The sequence below is a fragment of the Pituophis catenifer genome, unplaced genomic scaffold, assembly GCF_029215685.1.
Source record: "Pituophis catenifer annectens isolate HBS135680 unplaced genomic scaffold, rPitCat1.0.hap2 SCAF_2, whole genome shotgun sequence".
Classification (NCBI taxonomy): domain Eukaryota; kingdom Metazoa; phylum Chordata; class Lepidosauria; order Squamata; family Colubridae; genus Pituophis; species Pituophis catenifer.
The window spans coordinates 95,946,649-95,972,729 of record NW_027256882.1 but is presented as its reverse complement, the minus strand read 5'-3'; the positions used below and the strand labels follow the sequence as shown (position 1 = coordinate 95,972,729).

General features: G+C 38.2%; 1 protein-coding gene across 4 annotated transcripts in view; it reads left to right on the top strand.

Moving 5' to 3' along the window:
* Positions 1-13,058, top strand: part of G3BP1 (G3BP stress granule assembly factor 1) — a 33,964-nt gene extending 20,906 nt beyond the window's left edge. Inside the window, exons 4-12 of one of the 4 annotated variants that reach the window (XM_070937202.1) lie at positions 506-679; positions 5,565-5,655; positions 6,359-6,452; positions 6,973-7,177; positions 7,956-8,057; positions 8,954-9,065; positions 9,483-9,608; positions 9,732-9,841; positions 10,680-13,058. In XM_070937202.1, coding sequence (XP_070793303.1) covers positions 506-679; positions 5,565-5,655; positions 6,359-6,452; positions 6,973-7,177; positions 7,956-8,057; positions 8,954-9,065; positions 9,483-9,608; positions 9,732-9,841; positions 10,680-10,886 — 1,221 coding nt within the window. In that variant the 3' untranslated portion in view covers positions 10,887-13,058. Of the gene's footprint in view, positions 1-505; positions 680-5,564; positions 5,656-6,358; positions 6,453-6,969; positions 7,178-7,955; positions 8,058-8,953; positions 9,066-9,482; positions 9,609-9,710; positions 9,842-10,679 lie in introns of all 4 variants that reach the window. The other 3 variants (XM_070937200.1, XM_070937201.1, XM_070937199.1) reach the window with 3 other exon arrangements.
* The last annotated feature ends 13,023 nt before the right edge of the window (positions 13,059-26,081 follow it).

Sequence of the window (26,081 nt, the reverse complement as noted above, 5' to 3'; positions counted from 1 at the left end):
GAAAAAGGCTTAGAGTCTTTCTTGAAAACTATGTAATTCTTGCTAGTGGTTGAAAGAAGGAGAGAGAAGCAGTGAAGATGCTGGAAGCTTATTTCTTAGTGCAGAGATCATGACATTAAAGAATAGGCACCCAGGACAGGCACAAGTAGTGATGCCTGAAGTGGGAGAGACAGCAGAAGATGCTGGGAAAATGTGTAGGATAAGAAGATAATGGGGGTGATCTAGTTTTTTATTTTTGGTTTAGTGCTCTCTGAGATTTCTGTTGATTTTATTTCATGTGAAACCTGGAATAAGCAAAATGTACTGCATTTTTTTCTACTGGGCTTCTGCCAATCTAAATGGATCATCAGAACTTCCAGAACTCAATGATTTGTTTTGGATTTGGATCCTGTTATGTACACATCCCTACTGTTCTGTACACATCCCTACTTTCATTTCTGACAATCTTTTTTTATTATTATTATTATCCTAATGTATTTTTCCTTCTCTCCATTTTATTCTTTAGGATATCCACAAGAAGGTGTTGTCACTGAATTTTAAGGATTGCCGCACAAAGATCCGCCATGTGGATGCTCATGCCACTATTAACGATGGTGTTGTTGTGCAGGTCATGGGTGAACTGTCTAATAACACTCAGCCAATGCGGAGATTCATGCAAACTTTTGTCCTTGCCCCTGAGGTATGTAAATAAATACTTGTCTATATTTTTGTATTTTAGATGTTGCTGGGTTGTTTGTAAGACTTTTTTTGCCCTAAAAATCTCTCTCTAACAAGTTGTAGATAAGAAATCTCACTATCTGGCTTTTACTGATTGACTAAACCAAAAAACAACATTGTTGCCAGGACATAGTTTGCAAGGTGAAAAGGAAGAGAGACGTAGGGAATGAAAGAAATTGAAGTTATTATAAAAAAAGGAAAGGAAATTAATTAAATCTAATTTATGCCACTGTTCACTGTATGAATTCATACTTGAAAAATCTTACTTGCATTTTTTCATCTGTATATCAATCCACATATTGCCTATTCTTTATATTTCTAATACCTCTTTCTGAGTATTTTATCAATTCATTGAATTCTAACGTTCTTAATCTTCCCTTTTTATTTAGATATTCTTTATAGATGTGTTTTGCACTTGATATCCATTTCAGCTCCCCCCCCCCAAGGCTACATACTGTTGCTGGCATTTTTAAGACTTAAAATTTCTGTTTTCCCATCTTTTAGAACAGTCTCAAGATATTTAAATTTGTCTGTTTTTACTTTTAACATGCATGTATAACTTGTATCTTTTTATTCAGAAACACATGAAACAAAGGAGTATCACATGCCCTTATTCCAATCTTGTCATTGGGGGTTGTTTGGTTTGTTTGTTTGTTTGTTTATTTATTTATTTATTTATTTATTTATTTATTATTTAAATTTTTATACCGCCCTTCTCCCAAGGGACTCAGGTAAAAAGGTAAAAGAAGGTAAAAAACAATTTGCAGCTGGAGACAAAGTGAGAAAGAAATTGTCCAGCCAGTTCCTTTTGCCATATTTTAGATCAGAATTACCCTGTTTTCCCCAAAATAAGACATCCCCTGATAATAAGCCCAATCGGGCTTTTGATCACATGACAATAAGGCCAAGTACTTATTTCAGGGTTCAAAAAAAATAAGACAGGGTCTTATTTTCAGGGAAACACAGTACTATACCTCTAAGCTTCAAAGACTGTGCTGGAGTTACTGTGCTCACTATTCTGATACTCCTTCCCCATCATTCCTACTGCATTCTTCTTTGCATGCCAGTTCCACATATCTGACTCATCCATCTTGCATACTAAGTCCCCCAAATACAAGGTGTAGCTCCTCAGAGAATTGAAGTGCATATAACCTTCTAAGGCCAACATTGGAAAGTTCCACTACCAGGAAGTTGATGATCTTAGTGGCAGCATTCTTTGCATGGTCAGATGTAGGTGAATTGTTTACACTTATATAAAGTTGCTCAGTTACTTCATGAACATGGGACACCCATATTTTAACATTTTTCTAGTTAACACCATCTAACTAGAAACCCCCCCCCCCCTTTATACACTATTATTTCTTGCAGGAATTTTTTTACGCATTTTAATTCATCCACAGACTTTTTCACTTTATTCCACAAAGCATCCTTTTTGTATTTCCCATTGTTATGAAACTTCCTATACTTCTATAGCACTCTGTAATATAATTAGTTTTGGTCATCCAAATAGCTTCCACACATCTTTTTTCCTTTAGTCTACTTCAATTCTGTTGGGAGATAAATCTGTCATCTAAAACTTTTTTCATGTAACACTCATACTAACACTTCCTCTAGTCCTCTTTCTTTCACTTTGTTTCTTCTTTAACTTCATTTTCTTCCATGTTCAGGTTTCTCAAGATTATTCCTGGTACACTACAAACTATGTTTTTCTGTTTTTCACTAATTATCTCAGCATAAAAAGCCAATTATGCTTTTAGATTCCTTCACATGCCATGTGAATGCACAAATAGACTTGTGCTTAAACTATGTGTGTATAGCAAATAATTTATTACTATTCACTAAGGAAAAACAATATTGTCACAACTTAAAAATTCTTATTTTCATAGGCACCAAGAATAATTTACTTTGACACCAATTCATGCTTCCTAATGTATATTTAAGCCTATTCATTTATTGTTAATTCTGTATATTCGTATCCACACATGTAATCTCGGCTCTGCTTTACAAGGTTACACCGCCTTCATTTTGATCTACTTTTTCCTTGCTCTTTCTTAGTTTTACACATTTTTTCTTAGTTCATTTTTTATTATTTACTTGTTTTTTTTAATGTGGAATCCTTCTTAAGGCTCTGCTTGTTGACAATTGACCCACAAATGTTAATTCCCATTCTCATTAGGAACCTTTCCCAACACTTTAGGAAGAGAAGGAGCGAATAGATTAGGTTACTAATCTTAATTGTATCTATACCACATATAGCTTTCCATGCTACCAGTTATTTTGGGCACATTTTGTCCATATGTCAGCAAAAAAAAGTTTTCACACCATTCTAGATAACAGGGACTGAATTGGAACCTAACATACAGTTGCTCATATTCATCAACCAAGTATGTCCTGACCCACTCAAGATGTTTTCCTCTTAGTGCTGTCCTATAAATCCTGAAGGTAATACTCAGCAGTTTGTTCTTGAGATTTTATCCTTAATTTCTTATCATGTGTAATCTGCTTCTGTAAGTCAAACCAATTTACCTTTCCTTTTCAGCTCCAGACCTTAGTTGTTAGTACACAAAAAATGTACTATCTAACTGATATGTGAGGAACATTTTGGCTGACTACTGGTATATGTAGCTAAAGTCAGTCTTCCTATCTAGCAAGGCAAGCATATCACTATTCTCACAAGAAAACATGTTCACCATAATAAAGATAAGATTTTAGTTTGTAATTTTTTTCTGGCTTGTAATTTTTTCCCCTGTGATGCTTGTCCAGATTTCTGTGTTAGATTAGTATTTAATCGCATTTATATCCTGGTTTTTCTCTAAAAGCCTAAGGTCTCTGGGAGGGTTCTTTCTTTTCCAAGGACTGGACATACCACAGCATAGATAACTACATAATGCTTTATTATAGTACACACTTTCTCCAACAATAGGCTGTTGCCCTGGGTTAACTCCACCCTTCTGGGCTTTACAAGGTGATAACAGCCATGTAAATAAGTCTTTGTTGCTTAGTCCTTACAACAGGTAAAGTGAAAACAAGCCATGATATCCTAGGCAAACAACCTGGATAGATACATACAGTATATGTGCAACTTTTGAAGAGAATCTCAAAACACCAACAGAACACCTATCAGCTTAAGAATTTATGAAATGTATAATCAAAATCACCAATCGCTAATGCTTAGACATTCCAACAATGAAGTTTTAGACTATGTATTTATAATACATAAAATGTTATATGTTTCAACATTTTCTTTTCCCAGTTTAATGTATATATTGCAGCAATATATTTCAAATTGATAATGATTTTGAGCTTTACTTTGTTGTCATAACAATTCTTGGAAAAAGTATTTTGTCCAGTGTTCATTATTAGAATGATTCGCGCGCGCCCCCCGCCACCATGAATGAAGTCTCTAAATGAGACTTCTAAATGAAAAAAGGATATGTGAGTAGAAAATAGGCATCAGCCCCTTGTAGTAAAAGCAAGAGAACAACTGCCAATCTAGTTCTCTTTTGGATCCCTTATTTATTTATTTTATTTATTTATTAAATTTATATACTGCCCTATTCCTGAGGGACTCAGGGCGGTGAACAGCGAACGATAAAAATACATGTAATACAAACGTTAATAAAAAACCAATTAAAATATACTAAACACTCTGGTCCTAGATAATTCAAGACATCCCAGTTTAAAATAAAATCAAAAGCAATATAAAGGGAAAGTTAGGCCAGGCCGGCCTGCTGAAACAGGAATGTTTTATTTATTTATGATTTTGCTAAGCAGGACAATTACTCCACTTTCTGATGGAGTTTGAAATTTTAGTTTTTAGATGTTTACTATTTGTAATACCATGATGAATAGTTGAAATAATGTAAAAGAAAACAGCAACTTCTCTTGTATCAGTTATATCAAGGATGTCCAGGAAAGCGGGGGCGTGCAAAAGATATGCTCACGGCTTTTCTTGCAGAAATGCTGTCTAATAGAAACATATATAAAATACCAACTAATATATCATAATATTTAATTGAAAGAATATCAGGTTTTATAGGAATTAAATTGTAAGGAAACAGGGGTTTCTTATCTCTATGACAAGTAGATTAGGAATATCTGATCTTTAAAAGAGGATTCCTCATGGACCAAGTTCATTGTTTTATTTAGCTTAATGCTATTGAACTATTATACTAAATAGTAGAGTGTCTGTCACTAAAATTAAGAAAATTCACTCTTTTAATCATTGAGATCTATTGTTGTATTTTAAATATTGTATTTAAAGTGATTCAGAGAGTTCAGGAATTAATTATTAAGTTAGCAGTGCAAATCTTGTCTTGTATTTTCTGAATAGCACGTATAAAACTGTTTTGAACTGACATTCCAGTACAGGTAGTGCTTGACTTAAAACAACAATTGAGCCCAACATTTCTGTTGTTAAGTGAGACATTTGTTAAGTGGACTTTGCCCCATTTTACAACCTTGCTTGCTACAGTTGTTAAATGAATCACTGCAGTTAAATTAGTAATCAATTGGTTGAGTGAATCTGGCTTCCCCATTGAATTTGCTTGTTAGAAGACTACAAAAAGTGATCACATGACCTTGGGACACAGCAGTGGTCATAAGAATGAACCAGTTGCCAAGCATCTGAATTTTGATCATATGATCAGGGAGATACTGCAAAGGTTCGTAACTGAAAAATGGTCATAGGTCACATTTTTCAGTGCTGTTGTAACTTTGAACAGTCACTCTACAAACTGTTCTAAATCGAGGATTACCTGCAAATGATTTTGAGATGACAGAATGAAATTAAATATATATGGTGAGCAAACTGCTGAATTTTATTTTTCATATTGTGTTGTCTACAGGGATCGGTTGCAAACAAGTTTTATGTCCATAATGACATATTTCGCTACCAGGATGAAGTTTTTGGTGACTTGAATGCTGAACCTCCAGAGGGTAAACTCCATAATCTTAATTATGTGTTTATGACAGGTTTTTTTTTGTTAATAACTCCTCTAAATAGTGAAATGACCAAATCATGACTTGCTTGCATAGTTTAAAGATGCCTTTGAATAATAAAAAGGTATGATCTCTTTCAAGTCCTAATGATTTGGTAAACTTGCCCACGCTGTTTACATGGTAGCATTATACAAGTGGTCACTATTAACCTTCTGGTGATTTTACTTTTTAATCTAGTTTACAGCCCTGGGAATCCCTTGATGTCTCCATAAAAGGATTAACCATGTGTGACTCTGCTTAGATATAAAGCTCAAGTGCAGCACCTATTGATATTTCCGAAGAGGAAGCAGAACTAAATTTACAATAACAGTGAAAATAATTGAAAAGATAAGAGCCAGGAAAAGGATAATGTTACCCAGAATTTGTGAGATCTAAAACTAGAACCCTGAAAATCTGTATCAGGATTTTGCAATAGATTTTGCTATGGATGGAAACCAGAGCAACTCAAAAACCTGAACCTCTTTGCCATGTGTGCATCTGGCCATGTTATTATCAATTAAAAATGCACATATACAAAAATGTATATGTATCTAAAATGTACATATATTTAGTAAGTAATGAAAGATAGAATGAACATTATGAGCTGTCCTTTTAATTTGTACAAAGTAGGATACAAAGGTTTTTTTTCTTCCCTCACCAGAATCCGAGGAAGAGGCAGAAGAGCCTGAGGAAAGGCAACAGACTCCAGAGGCAGTTGCTGATGATTCAGCAGCTTACTATGAACAGTCTGTCAGGTAAATGAACCCGACACTGCAGTTACCCTCTCTTTTCTTGCTTTAGCTAAAATAAAAGTCCTGTTCTCGGAAAATCCAGTCTTATGTCACTTTTGTTTAAAAGTCACCTCTCATAGCTCTGCTGATAGATAACAGAAGGTGCATTGTTATTTCTAGAGTCAAATTTTCACCATTCAGCAGTAATCGGCAATCTTGTTCTTAGAATATGCAAAACACCTATCAGTTCTTTTCATTTTTAGAAATAGTGTATTTGGAAGCCATATTTTCCATAGGTAGTTCAAGGAAAGAAATCGAATGATTTTAAGAAAAAAAAATTTAAATGATGGAGGTGTTACTGATTTCAAGAAAACATTTTTGCATGCCAGTATAGAATTGAATTAAATTATTATATTGGACATTTTATAAATAACTGAACATTTTATAAATAACCCACAATGTAGGGTTTAGAAACAGTAAAGATTCTGTTATTGAACTGTGTAGGCAAATTGCTGACTATAACAAAAAGATCTTTCACCAGCAGCAATGATTTGGAGGAACAGCTGGAAGAACCAGTTGTAGAACCAGAACCGGAACCAGAAGCTGAGCCTGAACAAGAGCCTGAAGTAGAAGTTCAAGAAGAAAAACCTGACCTAGTGGTAGAAGAAGCAGCTCCTGAGGAAGCTATTGAGAAGAGTCCTTCTCCAGTTCCTGCAGATCCAACACCTGTTGTGCAAGAAGACTCTAGAGTAATATAAGAATTTTCTCTATTGTCCTTCCATAAATTTGTTTTTACTTTTTTTTTTTTAAACTGTTAATTTGCAACAGGATCCTGCAATTATTTCTGGCTTTTAGTTCCCGAAAGTTGCAGCACTAAGTTAATTACTGTTAAATCTGTTTTTAATGTTATTGTGTCACCCAATCTAATAATAACATTAAAATAGAGTGTGAACTTAAAGCACTACCAAAATCCTCACATTTTTTTCCTATATACTTATAAGATGTTTCACTTACAGCTTATTGACAAAATGACAATATCTGTATAGACACCCAGTGGCAAATATATCATATTTTATGGCAACCAATCAGAGATTGAAGAAATTTGAAACAGCTACCTGCAATCCATTACTGTGACCTACAGTATGATAATGAGATTTATCTAAATCCTATTTGCAGATAAGAGATTATGGTTATGCAACACAGAGAACTGTGTAACATATTATTTATTTATTTATTTATTTATTTATTTATTTATTTATTTATTTATTTATTTATTTATTTATTTATTTATTTATTTATTTATTAAATTTTTATACCGCCCCCTCTCCCAAAGGACTCGGGGCGGTGAACAGCCAAACACCAACATGCCTACCATCCCTGTCCTAATGTTTCCTCTATTTGTATCTATTTTAAGTATCCAATCCATGTTTATACTTATTACCTAATATGGTCTTGACAAATAAATAAATAAATAAAATAAAATAATAAATTTTGTACAGTATTGTTAATAAAACTTTTTTTTTCCAGACATCTTCATGGGCATCTGTGACAAGTAAAAATTTACCACCCAGTGGAGCAGTTCCAGTATCGGGCATACCACCCCATGTTGTCAAATTGCCTACATCACAGGTAGGAACCACCCACCAAATTCATGCAAGAGTAATCAACAGGTTTAATGCAATCTATAGATGCCATAAATTTACAATTAGCACTAGTTGATTATTGTTTATGGAATGTTCAGCATAGGTGGCAAATGGCACTCTTCTTCCTTAAACCAGCAAACTGCTGAAGCTGCACAGTGTTTTCATGAATGCCGAAAACCAATGAAAATAGGCTGTATATTAAAAATATGCAGCTTCAGCAGTTCATGAAAACATTGCACAACTTCAGTTCATTGGCTTAAGTAAGGAAAGTGCCATATGCCAGTTTTAGTCATAGACAGCCTGCACAAGTTATCTGTAGGTTGGATGTTCTTAACTCAGGGACTGCCTGTACTTGAAGCACAGTATTAAAAGAAAAGGAACAGTAATGGATTTCACATCCATTTTATTGGCTCTCCCACTCCCAATAATTTTCTAAAATTTCTAAGGAGAAAATTTGATTAAGAAGAGTGGGAATGGCCTTTTTTTTTTGTTTTGTTAAAAACACTAGGCTCTAGAGGGCTTTGCTTCTAACTATATAATTGTCTCTTAGCCATATCATTTGGACTTGTTTTCTATTCTTCTTCAACTCCCTCATAATTTTGAGGAGGCACTGTCACATTAAAGATTAAATGCAGCTGTCTATTGCTATTCTCACCAGAAATAGATGAAAAATACTGTGGAAAGGAAGCATTTGTCATTAGCACTTCCAACTCAGTATAGCTTCTATAGGCTTCAACGGCAAGTGTGTTAAATAAAAGAAAGGGCTTAATTTTCTCCATTCCATCTTTTAAGCTTGTTTTCCCTCTTTTCCACTGGTTCCTAATGATTACAGTCAGAATAAATTTTAATTTTGCTTGTCTTCTGTACGCTCTCATTTTGCAGCCCCGTCCTGAATCTAAGCCTGAATCCCAAACTCCACCACAGAGACCTCAGCGGGACCAGAGGGTGAGAGAGCAACGGACAAACATCCCACTACAAAGAGGCCCTAGAACAAGTAAGAAAACTAAATTCTGTATTTGGTATATAGAAGAATTGTATGGTGGTGATACTGAATGGTTTTTAAAAGGCAGTTCAGTATTGAAATAAAATGATTAAAACATCCCGCCTCCTGTGCTTAGGTTAAAAAATGCAAAAATATTTCTTAAAGAGTTGGAAAGAATATGAGACCAAATTAATTCTATGTAGACCCTTTATTCTACTTTGAAGGCTTTGGTAAGATGGCACTTGCATGTTAACAATGAAGCATTTTAAATAGGAATAACTGGATCAATTGTTGGATCCTGTTTGTAATTTCATTTGTCTAATTAATGACTTCAATTTTTACTGTAAACAAAGATTAAGATAGACACTGTTTCATTTCCTTTAATATCATGATATTCTTACACCACAATTATCTTATCATTTATTTAAGTACGGGAAGGAGAACAGGGTGACATGGAAACCAGACGGATTGTGAGGTATCCAGACAGTCACCAGCTCTTTGTTGGGAACCTTCCTCATGATGTTGATAAATCAGAACTAAAAGACTTCTTTCAAAGTAAGCTGTGAACATTGCTTTTCTATTGGTTGGAGCTTGCTATTGGTGGCGGTTTAAAAGTACATGCTTATTTTCACAGAACAGTCTAATGTATGATCAAAGAACTTGCAAACTCTCTTGCAGGCTATGGAAATGTTGTAGAACTGCGTATCAACAGTGGAGGAAAACTGCCTAACTTTGGATTTGTAGTATTTGATGATCCAGAACCAGTTCAGAAGATCCTCGGCAATAGGGTACATTAAATTCATATTAATAAACTTTTAAGTGATATGGCTATGTTAAAATATACTAAATATCTATCCTTTTGAAATAAAACAGAAAATATTTGTATTAAAAGCAAAAACTAATCACTGGAATGCTTCTGCTGTTATGTTGGCAAATGATTGCTAAAATGGAATGGAACAAGAGTGGTACATAGCTACCATAGTTAGATTATTTCTGCATTAATTTGCAGTAGTCATTTAAAATAATTACTAAATAAATGTCAATTTCATACTCTAGTTATTCTGAAGGATTTTTAAAAAATGCTTATATATTAGGATACTTTGGTACTTTTTGAAACCCTAATAGTAAATGTGAGGATAGTTCAACAGTTTAATGAATAATTGTGGATAGCTGGATTGCTTGGACCCCACGTACAAAATTGTTCTCTTGGATTTTCAGGAAGCCCTGAAGGACAGAATAGGAAATACAATAGCCCTTCTCTCCTCTTATTATATGTTGAAATGGGACCAATTTGACAGGCAGGGGAGCATCCAGTGTTCTTATGGCTTTGCACAGGAGCATCATGAGTAATCCCAACTTGTTAAAAAAAATACATGGACTATGGAGTGTTGAATTCATACAAAAAACATATACCTATTTTGAAACAGGTGGTAGGATCCACAGCATTATCTTTTAGCCTTTTGAAAGATTAAATAAATTAAATTGCAATCCCATGTTCCCCAGAAAGAGATCATGGTGAATCTAGTGAGTTTTGCTTCCCAGTAGACTTGGATTGCACTTCTGTTGTTGACTGTTCTGAATGGCTTTTTTTGGTCTCTTGATTTTTTTCCCTCTTCTCTCTTGCAGCCAATCATGTTCAGAGGAGAAGTGCGCTTGAATGTAGAAGAGAAAAAAACACGAGCAGCCAGGGAGGGTGATCGTCGAGACAACAGACCACGTGGGCCTGGTGGTACCCGTGGGGGGCTGGGAGGTGGGATTCGAGGCCCTCCACGTGGAGGAATGTCTCAGAAACCAGGATTTGGCACTGGAAGGGGCATCGGGCAACGTCAGTGATTAACGGATGATGAGAGGAGACAAACCCTTCTTCCTGCAGATTTGTGAATTTCAGCCTTGGGTATCTTGGAATGTGGTCCTACCCTGTTATAGACTGCTACGTTTGATACAATTTTGGCTCATTTTGTTTGTGTTTGGTTTTGTGATTTTTCTTCCTAGTCCTTGTCCCAGATTCCAGCTTTGTGGAACAATATTTCAGGAAAAGATGGATTTTAGAAAGAATTACCAAATCCTTGCTCGCTCGCTGCAGACATATGGACTGGATATATATATATTTTTTTGGTACCAGTGATTTTTCCTAATGGAAGTGTGGCGCTTTTCTTCTTTTTTTTCCTTACTGACATGAGGTGCGCTTTGGTCAGTGGAATTACCCTTTTTACCTGCATGTGTTCTGGAGCCTATAGGAAAATCTAGCACCTGACAAACATTTCAAGGGCAGGGAAATCCGTATACCCCTTGGGAGGTGGGGTCATAGGACCTCTTCGTTCCCAGTCTGGAGATGTTGCTGTTTGGAAATCGACGTTACCCTTTTTTTTTTTTTTTTTTGTGGCGTTGTAAAAGTGGAATAAAGGGTATTCATAGAATATTTTCTTTTGGTACATGATCACGAAAAGGAATTCTCACTACTGTTTTACCACTTACAAGGATTGTGGGATAGGTTTTAAATGTCTAGAACTTGACTCTTTAAAACACTCTTCCTGAACTTGTAAAAATTTTTTTTATTGAAATAGGGACTTTTTCATGTTTAGTTTGTATTTGTATTAAAACCGAAACAAAATTGTTGTGCCTTCTATTTATCTCTCATTCCAGTCTTGGCAAATTGTTAAAAAAATAAAAAAAGTATAGATTTGCTTTATTCAGTTTTGGAGTATGTTGAAATCTTTCACGAGATTTTTGTCCCTTTCTCATTGTCACATGTTTTTATAGTTGCACAGTTTTGCTTTTAATAGCCTTATATATTTGTGTAATGCTTTTGAGGAGTTTCAGAGGCCCAGCTATGTGTTGACACTGTCATTAGCTCTGAAGTGAGTGCCTTCCACAATTACATGACTGTGGGAAATTAAATCATAAATCTTTGTAATATGCACATGTTTAATTTACAAAGTATGTTCCTATGTGTTAAGACTTAGATTGGCTTTAAAATAAGCCAAGCTAATAAGGGGGAAATGATAAAGTCCGATAATACCCATTTTTCACTGTGATTATATTCATGGCATTGGATAAGCTATGAAACATTGGTCATTGCTGAAATGTATGTAAAAGAAAAGAAAATTACATTGTCTGCAGGCAAATGGGAAAATAACATTGTGGCTGTGGGGAGTGCCTGATAGTCTTCTCCATTATATATTAAGACCATCACACTGTGCATGGCCTCTAGAAAACCAACTTCAGTACCTATTTAAAAGCAGTATGGCTGGTGTAACCAAATTAATTTAGAATACAGCTGAATATTGTTCATGGGCCACCATACTAGAGACTTTTAAAATTGCAATTTTTATCGAGATGGTGAGACCTATTGACATGCTGCAGCTGAATTCAGTTGTTATTGGTATTCTGTGGTTGATAAAGGGGACAAATAACCTTTTGATAGTTTGAAACTTAGATTTGTAATTTGAGACTTTGGGGAACTAAGATTTAAACTTAAGAGATTGCTTTAGTAGCTATCATGAATCATGCTACAGTGTTTTGCTCTGGGCTGAAATACGTTCCTTGAATGTCCATTTTAATTTAAGTAAATTGCATTTGGTTGACATGGCAGCAGTATAAATGAAAATAAACTTCTATCCAGTTGCAATGAGCAATTAAAATTTGGAAAGGCCATAAGAAAGTGTTAAGTATTACTTAGCAAATAGCATGTAGAAGAATACTGTTCATGACAATTGATGAGGGAAAAGCCTTTAGATTAATAGCTACTGATGGCTTTTATTCTCCACTGATCTATTCTGTGATTGTGTAATATATGAATATGTGTATCAAATTACATGTGAAAAGGACTCCATAGTGAATTATTTTAAACAAACTTGGTGTCTCCCCCTCCCCTTTCCCTGCCTTCTGCCACCCAAGTAGTACCACATTCTAACATTTCCTTGTATGGTGTTTGTGCTTTCCTTGATCATTTTGCTTGCTCCTTTTTGCATCTTTACTGGTTCTTTAATAATATTGTAATCTATATGAATTAGATGTGTTCAGTGTGTTCAGTTTCGTCTTTCTCCCTGTAGCCACAAATTATTTTATCTTTTACTGTGCTTCCCGTCACAAGACATGTTTACTACCCATATCTCTCAGCTAATGCTGTATTAAATGTGAACAATTCGTTTTTGCTTACATTTGAGCAATATTAGTGTGCATTCCTAAAATTTGGAGATAACTTGTTGGAACTGCCGGTTATTTTCCCAACCGATGTATTAAATTCGGGGTCGACTGTAAGGTTGAGTTAGGTTGGCTACTTTCCTATCTTGTAAACAATCACAGAGCCATTTTGTAAAAGAACAAATATTTCAAAACTAATTGCGTCATTGTCCTTTGGATTTGTTTTATCATTTCTTTAAAAAAGCCAAACCCAACTCTATACCTCAGTTCTTTATTGTTTGTAGAAGTTTCTATAACCCTTACTAGAAACCAACCAAGTTTTGGCAAAGGTAAGTAATGAAGGAAGACAAAATATTTCTCTGCAATCCCCTTATTAAGTAATTCCTTATCCAATATTCTAATTACCATTCTAGCCAGGTTGCTGACTTCTGATGTTTTTAAAGGTCTGATTAATTGTACTCAATCTTTTTGCATCCATTCTAAATTTCCATTTATTTGGCTAAATTTAATTTTTTGTGGTTTCAACAAGCCTTCCAGTTTTTGAAGACAGCTATCTATGCCAATAACCTCATGGACATTTTACAGGCATTTATATGTTAACTGTTCTTTAAAGATTCTAGAATCTATTTGACTCTGGACTACTTTCCCTTGAAATTTCCTTTTTACTGATCCTGAGTTTTCAGAACTTTCCTCTTGAAATAAAATGTGGTTTAGTGAACTGCTATGATAATTTTCTGTGGACTAAATAAATGAAATGTGATTTTTGTTTTCTTTCCAGTAGTTCAATAACTTGTATCTAATAGTAGCTCAGAATTGTATAGTTTAAATCATCTTTATTCTGAAGATTTTTAGAAACCCCTTTGTTGTACATTGATGTTTATCCAGTGCTTTGGATAAAGCAATGCTCTTTTGGTTATCTCCCTGATTTCGCTTTAGATCATCCTGAACGTTTGGATTAGGAGAAAGAAACTATATCCCCAGTACTAAATTATTTTGAGATTAATGATATCCCTTGCAATATTTCTTCAGGCTTGCATATATTTTAATATAGTATGTGTAAAGGAAATTCATTTCTATAATCCATTCTTTGAATTTCTATGATTAATTTTACTCCAGATTATCACATCCACTAGTTAGAGGTAGTCCTTGATTTACAGTCATTTATTTAGTGACCATTCAAAAAAAAAAAGGTCCAGTGCTAGCCGCTATCATAGCAACCCTACAGTCATGTCATCAACATTCAGGTGCTTGGCCACCAGCATATATTTACGATGGTAGCAATATCCCAGGATCAACTGATCGCTATTTGTGACTTCCAGCTAGCTTCCAACAGTCAGTGTAGGAATTTAACCACACAATTCACTTAACAACTATGGCAAAAAGTCATGAAATAGTTTTTGACTTAACTGCCTTCCTTAGCAACATAAATTCTGGTCCCAATTGTGGCTGTAAGAGGATTACCAGTATCTGCAGTTGGTTATGTCCAAACTTCTAGCATTGCTCATAAGTGATCTTCTACTAAACGGCTGCAGCCTTTTTCAGTCTCTGGCTTGCATTATGCCTGTGAACTGTTTCTAATAAGAAATAAGTGGATTTATCAAGTTAAATCTTATTTATCACCGTCTTAAAGATTTTTCTTATGCTCCCCAAAAGCTAATACTTTCCTCCCTAAATCAGGTCAAAACCTGTTCTGTCTTTTCAGGGGAGCCATTAGCAGTGTACAGTAATCCAGCAATCCCCAATCTTTCTGGCTTGAGGGGGAAAAGAGGGCATGGTTTCACATTGGTCTGGGGTTGTGGACCCTAGTGTAAAAGCAATGGCACTTAGACTTATATACTGTTTCACGGTGCTTTACAGCTCTCTCTAAGCGATTTACACTCAGCACATTGCCCCCAGCAACCTAGGTCCTCATTTTGCCAACCTCAGAAGGATGGAAGATTGAATCAACCTTGAGCCGGTCAGGATCGAATTGGAGTGAGCAGTGAGGTAGCCTGCAGCACTGTATTCTAATCACTGCCACCACGACACTAATCCTATTTTAGTTCCATCTTGTGTTTGTTTGCATAAGCCTGGCATCTCCAAAGTATTTTAAATCGGAATTGAACAACTTAGATTGCTGAAATGTAGATATAATACTGGTTACAGGAATGCAGAGGCCTTGGTGCTGTGACTATCCAAGTGGTGGGATGTTCAAAAGCATTGGACTAGAGCTTAAGGTGCAAACTGGGTTTGTAGTTTACTTTTCAGTTTTTTCATACCGTGTTTTCCCCAAAATAAGACATCCCCTGATAATAAGCCGAATCGGGCTTTTGAGCGCATGGCAGTAAGGCCAAGTGCTTATTTCAGGGTTCAAAAAAATACAAGACGGTCTTATTTTCGGGGAAACATGGTAATAAGGTTTGAGAGAAAACTGGAAATATCCCATTGCCCCCAAATCAGCATTTGCCATACAATTGTAGCCATGGAGACGCCTGGAGAGTAGCTGGAGGACCAGCCGCTCCGAATCTGACCGAACACGGGTGAGGTCTCATATTAAGACCTACCTAGTGGCGATAAAAGCGGCGAAAACTAGCTATTTTGCCGCTCTTATCGCGTCATCAGATAATCGCCCAGCCGCCCTGTTTAGGGTGACCCGCTCCCTCCTCCATCTGGAAGTGCGGGATGACCCCTTGCAGGGTCGAGCTGAGGATTTTGTGCAATATCTGTATGACAAAATCGCTCAGATTCGAGAAGGGCTGGCCTCTGACTGGGTATGTCCGGACGGGATGACTGAGGCAGGTCTTGAGAGTGTTATCTGGGGGGAGTTCGATCCTGTGACTCCCGAGGACATGGACAGGATCCTGGGACGGCTGAACGCGACCACATGTTTATTGGACCCGTGTCCCTCCTGGTTGGTACTGGCCTCCCGGGAGGTGACGCGAGGCTGGCTCCAGATGATTGTTAACGCTTCTTTGGGTGAGGGGGTCCTGCCGGCCGCTTTGAAAGAAGCGGTGGTGAGGCCCCTCCTCAAGAAGCCCTCTCTGGATCCGGCTGTTTTGGCTAACTATCGTCCAGTCTCCAACCTTCGCTTCGTTGCGAAGGTTGTTGAGAGTGTGGTGGCGCAACAGCTTCCCCGGTACCTGGATGAAGCTGTCTATCTAGACCCGCTCCAGTCCGGCTTCCGGCCTGGGCACAGCACGGAAACGGCATTGGTCGCATTGGTGGATGATCTCTGGAGGGCCCGGGATAGGGGTCATTCCTCTATCCTGGTCCTGTTAGACCTCTCAGCGGCTTTTGATACCATCGACCATGGTATCATGTTGCACCGGTTGGCGGGGTTGGGGGTGGGAGGCACCGTTTTGCGGTGGTTCTCCTCCTACCTCTCCGACCGGTCGCAATCTGTGTTGACAGGGGGGCAGCGGTCGACCCCGAGGCACCTTGCTTGTGGGGTGCCACAAGGGTCGGTACTCTCGCCCCTTCTGTTCAACATTTATGTAAAGCCGCTGGGTGAGATCATCCGTGGCTTCGGGGTGGAGTTCCATCAATACGCTGATGACACCCAGCTGTATATCTCCACCCCAGGCCACCCCAATGATGCCCTTGAAGTGTTGTCCCAGTGCCTGGAGGCCGTGCGGGCCTGGATGGGGAGAAACAGGCTCCAACTCAACCCCTCCAAGACCGAGTGGCTGTGGCTTCCGGCGTCCCGATATAGCCAGCTGACGCCATCGCTGACTATTGGGGGTGAATCACTCGCCCCCACGGAGAGGGCTCGCAACTTGGGCGTCCTGGACGCACGGCTGTCCTTGGAAGATCATTTGACGGCCGTGGCCAGGGGGGCTTTTTATCAGGTTCGCCTGATACGCCAGTTGCGTCCCTTTCTAGATCGGGACTCCCTACGCACAGTCACTCAGGCCCTCGTCACCTCCCGCCTGGACTACTGCAACGCTCTCTACATGGGGCTCCCCCTGGGGTGCACCCGGAGGCTCCAGCTGGTCCAGAACGCGGCCGCGCGGGGGATCATGGGGGCGACGAGGCGCTCCCACGTGACACCTCTCCTGCGCGAGCTGCACTGGCTCCCGGTGGTCTTCCGGGTGCGCTTCAAGGTGTTGGTGACCACCTTTAAAGCGCTCCATGGCTTAGGGCCGGGGTACTTACGAGACCGCCTTCTGCCACCAATAGCCTCCCACCGGCCAGTACGCTCACACAGAGTGGGCCTCCTCAGGGTGCCGTCCGCCAGGCAATGTCGGCTGGCGACCCCCAGGGGGAGAGCCTTCTCTGTGGTGGCGCCTACCCTCTGGAACACCCTCCCCCCAGAATTACGCATAATAACAGACCTCCGGATTTTTCGTCGGGCCCTAAAAACCTATTTATTCCAACAAGCTGGGCTGGCTTGACCAAATTTTTTAATTTTTAAATTGATTTTAAATTGGAAATGGTTTTAATTCGGCCAAAACATTTAATTATTTTAAATAGTTTTTTAGATTCACCATGTTTGTATATATGTCTTGTTTTTACCTTGGCTGTGCACCGCCCTGAGTCCTATTTTGGAGAAGGGCGGTATAAAAATTTAATTAAATAAATAAATAAATAAATAAATATTAGCTGGTATTCTGAAGCATGGCATGCTGTTCATAGATTGTAGATTGTCATTTCATGTAACATCAGGAATACAGACAGTCCTCATGTATATAAGATACAGCCATTGTCTTATCAGCTTCTGTGAGCTATCTTGGCCTCAGCTTGTTAAGGCAATGGAAAGCATTTGACTGCAAAGCATTGTCAGCACAAGGATGCACTTCCCCTTAAAGAAGAAACGCAGTCACATCTTTGGAAGTCGTGTCAGTGCTTATGTACAGTATGTGCACATACTTGCAGTCTCATCACCTGCTGCTGAGATGGATGGCAACATACCTGATTTAAGTCAGTACATCTTACGGTGCACAGCTCCCAAATAAAGAATGAATGTGGATGTCGAGGTTGTCCTTATAGCTCTGCAAACATGCAGTCGTAAAACAAATTCAGCCTTGTCTTCTTTGACTTGAAGTATCCTGAAGTTTACTGTCTGGTCTGGAAGCTGAGTTGTGGCTTCTGACCTAGAAAAGATTGCATGCTTCTGTAGACTCGTAAGCCACTCTCCTAGTCCTTGGATGGGAAGGGGAGATACAGTACACCATCAAATATTTTCAAACTTTTCAATGGTTTACAATAGTAAGAAAAGTTGAAAACAGGATCAAGACATCTTTAGTAAGAGTAGTAGATAATACAATCAAAAAGGTTTTAAAAATCATTTTTTAAAAATGAAAATAAATGCAGCAGAAACTCAAGATCGTGTCAATACATTTCACAAATGCTCTTTGGAAAAGTTTGACTTTCAGAATTTTTAAAGATGTTGGCAGTAGTGGATGTCTAATCTCCCTTGAGAATCTGCTCCGATGAACAAGTACCACTTCCAAAAATTAAGAGTTCAGGCCTCATCTGTTCCATTTTTGGGATTATTAGTGTCACCTCCCAGGAAGAATACGGTTTGCTAATACTTTGTCTTTGCAGTTTAGGCCAACTGCTCCTTTAGGGTTATCTTCGAAGACGACATTTTTAAATATATTACATTATAATTTTGATTAAATGATAGGGAAATAATTTGAAAACAAAACAATAGTTCATAGATAAATGCTAAGCACAAAATCTCCAGTATATGTAGTCCTCGATCTAAAACCATAATTGAGCCCAACTTTTCTGTTGCTAAGCAAGGCAGTAAAGTGAACTTTGCCACTTTTTTTTGGGCCACAGTTGCTAAGCAAATTACTGCAGTTAGGTGACTCACAAGGTCATTAAGTGAATATGCCTTCTCCCATTGACTTTGCTTGTCAGAAAGTTACAAATGGTTATCAAATAATCCTGGGACAGTACAACAGTCATAAACATATGCTAATTGCCAAGTGCCCAAATGTTGATGGTGTGACCATGGGATGCTGCAATTATAAGTATGAAAAGCAGTCATAAGTCACTGTTTTCAGTGCCATTGTAACTTTGAACTGCCACTAAACGAATGGTTGTAAGTCGAGGACTAATTGTATTGCTAAATATATTATTCTTCTATGAATAAAGGAATGCAGCATGTTGAGTACATTGTAACAGTTCAACCACGTACTGGCAAGGACACAAATTACTGTGGTCAGTGTTGCTTGAGATAGGAGTAGGACCTCATGGCCAGGAACTGCCCATCCAACAGCACCCATGAATCCAGAAAGACGTCTAACTTGGACACCTGAGATAGCAGCATAATACAAAACATCCATATATTGAAACTATTGCACTGTGGATGGATGGATGACCTCTCTAAGTAGCTTGATCTAAAAGTTAAAAAGTAGGTCCCAGGATCAAACCCCTGCATATGGGACTGACCAAAAAGTTCATCTTCCTGACACTAACTGGAAACTTCTTTGAGAAAGGAGTAGGATAACGAACTGTTCCAATCCCCAACATCACAGATGGTCCATGAGAATATTGTGACTGATGATATTGCATGGTGCCAAGCGGGACTGAAGGGCCACATTCTTTCCAGGCCCTGACAAAGGTTGACAAGAGAAATCACTGCTTTTTATGTTCTGTGCCTGGCTTTGTTTGAATGAGCTCTGGATAATCTCTGAAGGACCTCCTCCATAGTTGTCAGGAGTAGCTAGAGCTATATTTCAAGGTGACTGGGATCATCCCTTCCCAAAGTAAAGTACTGTACTGACAACTTCCTGGATTCAATTACCATTTCTCCTCAAGTCACATACAGGAGATAGAAAGGTTATGGGTCCAATCTACAAGAAGCAATGGTCATCCTATAGAATGTTATCTATTCCATGGAAGTGCCATAGGCCATAAGGATACACAGATAACATAGGCAAGTATCACCCCAATTAACCTTTCAGATTTCACTTATGTTGAATCAACTTGGCCTAAATTATATCTCAATCCATTCCAAAGATAACCTCAAGGTGTGCAGGTCTCCTTAGGAGATCCCCATTAAATCCCACAGAATTTACTTCCAAGAAAATGTAAGTAGGGCTGCATGCTTAAGATGCTTTGTCAAGAATGAAGTTGCCTAGTTCTTCCCCTAAAAATGACTGGGTATCCACATATCCTCAGCACATATTCTTCTCTAGGTCCATCTTCCTCCTCATGGTTCTGCCTACAGTTCTGATTTGTCACTCGGCCAAGATCTGTGGAATGCTAATTCCAACACACAACTGTCCCATGGAAGCAGAACAGAGAACACTAGGCCCGTGATGGCGAACCTATGGCACGCGTGCCCAAAGTGGCACGTGAAGCCATGTCACCCGGCTTGCGCGGCCTTGCCTGTTTGTCTTCCAGGTTTCTGGCACGCATGTGCACGTGATGATCAGCTGTCCTTTGCGCGCACAGCAGTACCAAAAACCAGTGTGCGCATGTATGCTACTCAGCTGATTGTGGGGCGCTCATGCGCACCAGAATGCAGAAGTTTGGCTTTTCCGGAGTGCGATCCTTTTGTGCGTGCAGCAGTGCTGAAAACCAGCCTGCACATGCACGCTGGCCAGCTGATCGACAGGCACGTATGCACACTAGAACCCGGAAGTTTGGCTTTTCTAGACCAGGGCCCCAATGAGCGTGTGGTCACAGGCGAGAGCTTTCCATGTGACTTTTCGGCACTTGGTTCACCATCACTGCACTAGGCTATCTAGACTTTCAATTCCAAAGTGACTTGCCAGTTAGATCCACATTCACAAGTGGGAAATGAGCCTGGATAGCTCAGCAGACTAATGCATTGTAATTTAACTCCAGCTGTCTGCAATTAGTAAGTTCGAATCTTGCCAGGCTCAAAGTTGATTCAGCCTTCCATCCTTTCTAAGGTAGGTAAATTGAGGACCCAGTTTGTAGGGGCAATAAGCTGACTTTGTATAAAATATACAAAAGTATGAAGGCTATTGCTTAACGCATTGTAAGCCGCCCTGAGTCTCCGGAGAAGGGTGGCATATAAATCAAAAACAAAACAAAACAAAACAAAAACCACTTTAGGGAAACTCAGCATTCAGTGCTTGACAAATTGTGGTCTCCTGGGAACTGAAAATGTGGCTCTCCCTTCCAGCAATATATGTGCCCTCAGATAGGTCTTTCAGAACTCAAGTCTTCCATTCTGACTGTTACATTTATCAAACCAATGTTTTTTTAAATGAATGGAGATAACATCCCTTCCCTCAGAAGGTCCAATCCAGGAAGGTGGCAAGGGGCCTCTTTTATAAGTATCCGTGTATATCTGCTGTTACTAGACATGACTGATTTTGTTTTTGTTCTTCAGTCACAAATTCTTTATAAAAATGTGCAGTTTATTGCAATTTCCTCAATATAATCCCTGTTTGCTTGTGGATAATAATAGCTATTATTCTTCATTTGCTGTACACTACAGTTAAATTTCCCCAAAGGTACGTGAAGCAAAGCAAGTTTTTCTCCTTCTTATAATATATATGAAGTGGGTTCCTAATCAAAACATTAATCTTCTCTTCCTGCTGCTCCAGTTTCAAGATATTTTATGCATAATGTAGGTTTAGTGATCTTTCAGGAAACTACCCAAACCCATATTTTTCTGAATGGTGGCAAAAAACTGCCATCCCACTCAGTGGAGGGTTTCAAATTTTTTTATTACTGGTTCTGTGGGTGTGGCTTGGTGGGCATGGCATGGCTTGGTGGGTGTGGCTTGGTGGGCGTGGCTGGGGAAAGATACTGTAAAATCTCCATTCACTCCCGATCAGCTGGGACTTGGGAGGCAGAGAATAGATGGGGGCGGGGCCAGTCAGAATTTTTACTACCGGTTCTCCAAACTACTCAAAATTTCCGCTACCGGCCCCCTAGAACCTGGTCAAAACCTGCTGAAACCCACCTCTGATCCCATTCCCATAATTGTCCCAGCCTGCCCACCATGTGTTAAGGACAGTAGTTGATTTTTCCATTGCTGATGATGGGAAGAGAAACAGCCAGGACAATCTGCCAATCACTGCCCTTAACATTAACCGGATAAGAACAGGAACGGTTGCAGCCTCATTAGTGAGAGGGAATAGTGCTTGGCAGTTTGGCCAGTCAGAATATTTTTCTGCTGACTCAAACATTCATTTATGCTTATTAGTGAAGCTGGAAAAGCCAACATTTTGGATTCAGGCACTGGGACAAATTAGAAAATGTGTGGTTCAGTCTCTAGCCTAATATTACTAAAGCTCCAGATTTGGTCCTTGGTATGAATGTTGTAAAGAGCCAGTTTGGTGTAGTGCAGGGGTGTCAAACTCACATCGTCATGGCGGTGTCACATGACGTATTGGGACTTTCCCCCCCTTCGCTAAACCAGGCGTGTGTGTAGCCAGCACATGACGCATCTGGCCTGCAGGCCGGGAGTTTGACAGCCCTGGTGTAGTGGATGTAAACTAAGGGTTGTGAGTTCTAGGCTCACCTTAGGCACAAAGCCAGCTATATAACCTTGGGCCAGTCACTTTCTCTCAGCTCAAGGACGGAGGCAATGGCAAACCATTTCTGAAAAACCTTGGTAGGAAAACAGCAGGGACTTGTGCAAGCAGACTTCGAGAATCGGACATCATTGAACAGAAGAACAAAATGCTATAATTAGTAGCCATCTCTGCTTCCAACACAATCTAGCTAAATTATCTGAAAAGAACAGTACATTGGTTAGTGTGGCATGGGGATAGTAAGCTTTAGCTAATAGCTTTAGATGTCCACATATTGCTTGAGAATTTCAGGAATAGAAGAATTTAAAAAATGGAGGGCGAGAAAGGCTGATCTTCCACAAAAATAATTACCAATCACATTACCAGTCACATTACATGCTAATACCAAAAAGTGAATTCAGTTATGGGAATATCTCTTTAGATTTCAGAAGTGAGGGATTTGCAGTGATTTGTGTAGAATTAAATCTTTAAAAAGTAGTAATTCAGGTGCTGAGAACCAAATTTAGACCCATCTGGGATCACTATTCATAGAGCTTATTTTGGAATAGTCATTATTTTGCAACCTGTTTGCAAAAGGTTATTTGGGGGGGATAAAATGGGGAGGGGAATCTCTAAGTAAGCCATTTCAAACTCTGAAGAGACAAGGTAGGATACCAGAATTTTTTAAAGAATACAGAGTTCTATTTCTACTTAGTGATACTGTGATGCATATGTGATTTATTTATTTATGATCAATCCAACATAATTATAGGTTATAACATATGCTTATGACAGATTCCTTCTCTGATCATCATTACCTACTCAGGATGGCTTTGTCCTCATGACTTGCAGCAATTCTGCTATGTTTTATTTTTAAAACCTGATCTGGGAAAGATGATATAAGCATTAGAAATAACTTATAAATGTATGAAACAGATCATCCCGTTTACTCTTATCTTGTTGCCTTAGGAATGGGAAGAATAATAGATTGTTTTTTCCCCCCCTAAACTCCAGCACAGACAGATTCTGTATTTGCACTAGGTCTATCATATGAGCTTTTTCAAATTTTAAAACGTAGAAAATGTTTTCGGTCTCACTTATCATAAAATGTTTGTTAAGTTCTCCAGAGGAACAATGATTTTTCAGTTACATTTTCATTTATTGTAGAATTTGTTTTCTGAAATGAATCTGTTGTGCTGAAGAGAATCTAGATGAATTCTAAGGTAATAATTGTTAATCATTGTTTTGTGCATTACATGGAAATCCTAACAAGGAACATATTAACATTTTAAATAAAGGTAGCAATATGAATGACTAAATTTTAGTATTTTAATATTCATACTTTTGAAGATGATTTTCTAATGTAATATTAATGCAGTGTAATATGATTTTTACTATATTAGAATCCAGTTAATATGATTTATTAATTTAAACAATCTTGAGAGGGGTAAAATAATTGCATTTAGGCTGGATCTGAAATCTTATTTAGGAAGAGCTAATTGAATCATAGGATGCTCCAGAGGAATTTGTTGAGGAGTCTTGCTATTCTATATCAAATCCCAGGTCACAGATTTTATTGATGTCATTGTGACATTCAAGAGACTTTATCCTTCATATCAAGTCAAACTGAATACATTTTTATGAATTGCTTAATTACTTCTGGGCTGAGCATTTGAAATTTCTGTATCTAGTAACCTATCCAATATTCCTCATATCATCTGACTGTGCTATTATAGAAGCTGCTGAAAATACATTGAGGGTTTTATAGAACTGAAAATGGATTCTTGTATTTAAAGGAAGAAACTTATTGTGATGCAAGACACTAACCATGTTACTGAAGAAAAGCAGATACAATATATTCAACTAATGGAATGTAATTAGAATTGGTGGGAGACCCTCAGGGTTTACATGTGATGATTAACAATACATGTCAGTACATTTCAAAGCAGTTCAACCCTTGTGAAGGTTTGGATTTGATTACTTGGAATGAAGCACATTTAGAAGACTTCAGGAAGCTAATCTTTCAATAAGGGAGGATGGAGCAATATAGTGATTCAGCCTGTTGGCCTTAAAAGGTCTGCCCATTGTCTGACCAAAGTCCGCATCTGTGTCATGTCTTGACTAGGTCTTTTCACTGACAATCTGAGATGGGTGTAAGAATCTCAATCCACAGTCTTCTATGAAATACACATGATTCTGTTCCCTTCAGATTTTCCCTGGCATTTTTGAATGTTACAGTGGTAGATTTTTATTTTAACCCTCCAACCTGTTTGATGGCTGATTTTAAATCAGGCTAACTTATTTATTTATAACCTATCTTTATTATTTGTATAAATATTATTATTTTTATTTTTATTATTATTATTTTTATTATTATTATTATTATTATTATTATTATTATTATTATTATTATTTCAATTTATATACCGCCCTTCTCCTATTGGACTCAGGGCGGTGCACAGCCAAGGATAAAAACATACCAATACAAAATTTAAAATCAATTAAAAGAATTATACAGCTTTGGCCCACAATTTAAAACAATCCAATTAAAACCCAATTTACACTTAAAAAGCTAAAAAGCTAAAAAGAGCTAAAAAAGAGCTAAAAAAAAAAGGGGGGGGGTTTTCATGCCAGCCCTGCTTGATAGAAAAGAAAAGTTTTTAGGGCACGGCGAAAGGCCCGGAGATCTGGTATCCTTCGTATCTCCGGGGGCAAATCATTCCAGAGGGCAGGTGCTGCCACAGAGAAGGCCCTCCCCCTGGGGATCGCCAGCCGACATTGCCTGGCTGACGGCACCCTGAGGAGTCCCTCTCTGTGGGAGTGTACTGGTCAGTGGGAGGCTATCAGCGGCAGAAGGCGGTCTCACAAATACCCAGGTCCGATGCCATGGAGCGCTTTAAAGATGGTAACCAACACCTTGAAGTGCACCCGGAAGACCACTGGAAGCCAATGTAGCTTGCGCAGGAGAGGCATCACATGGGAGCACCCTCTTGCTCCCATAATCCCCCGTGCGGCCGCATTTAACTCAAGGTTGCAAACATATCTGTCATTCTTGCCTCCTTCTGCTTTCCCTACAATAACAATCCTGTGAGGTGGGTTGGGTTAGGGATATTAATTATCTGTTTAGGCAAATGACACATAAATGAATACTAATGTTTATGAACTTCACAACAATGGTATAAGAAAGAGCAAGCTGAACTGTCACAGCTACTGTCGTAGCTAATTTTAGATACTTTATAGTAACACACTACCCAAAACAAAATGTCAGAAAATGTTTATTTTTGTTTTTAATTTGAATTGGCATGAATGTATGGTTGAATAAATATATTTCTATATACAGTTAACAGAAATTTACATCCCATCTTCAGATTGCTGAAATAGATATTTTTCCCTCTTAAAATTTATTTTTACAAGCCAAAAAAATAATTTGCAGTTGACATCTGAAAGTATTTTT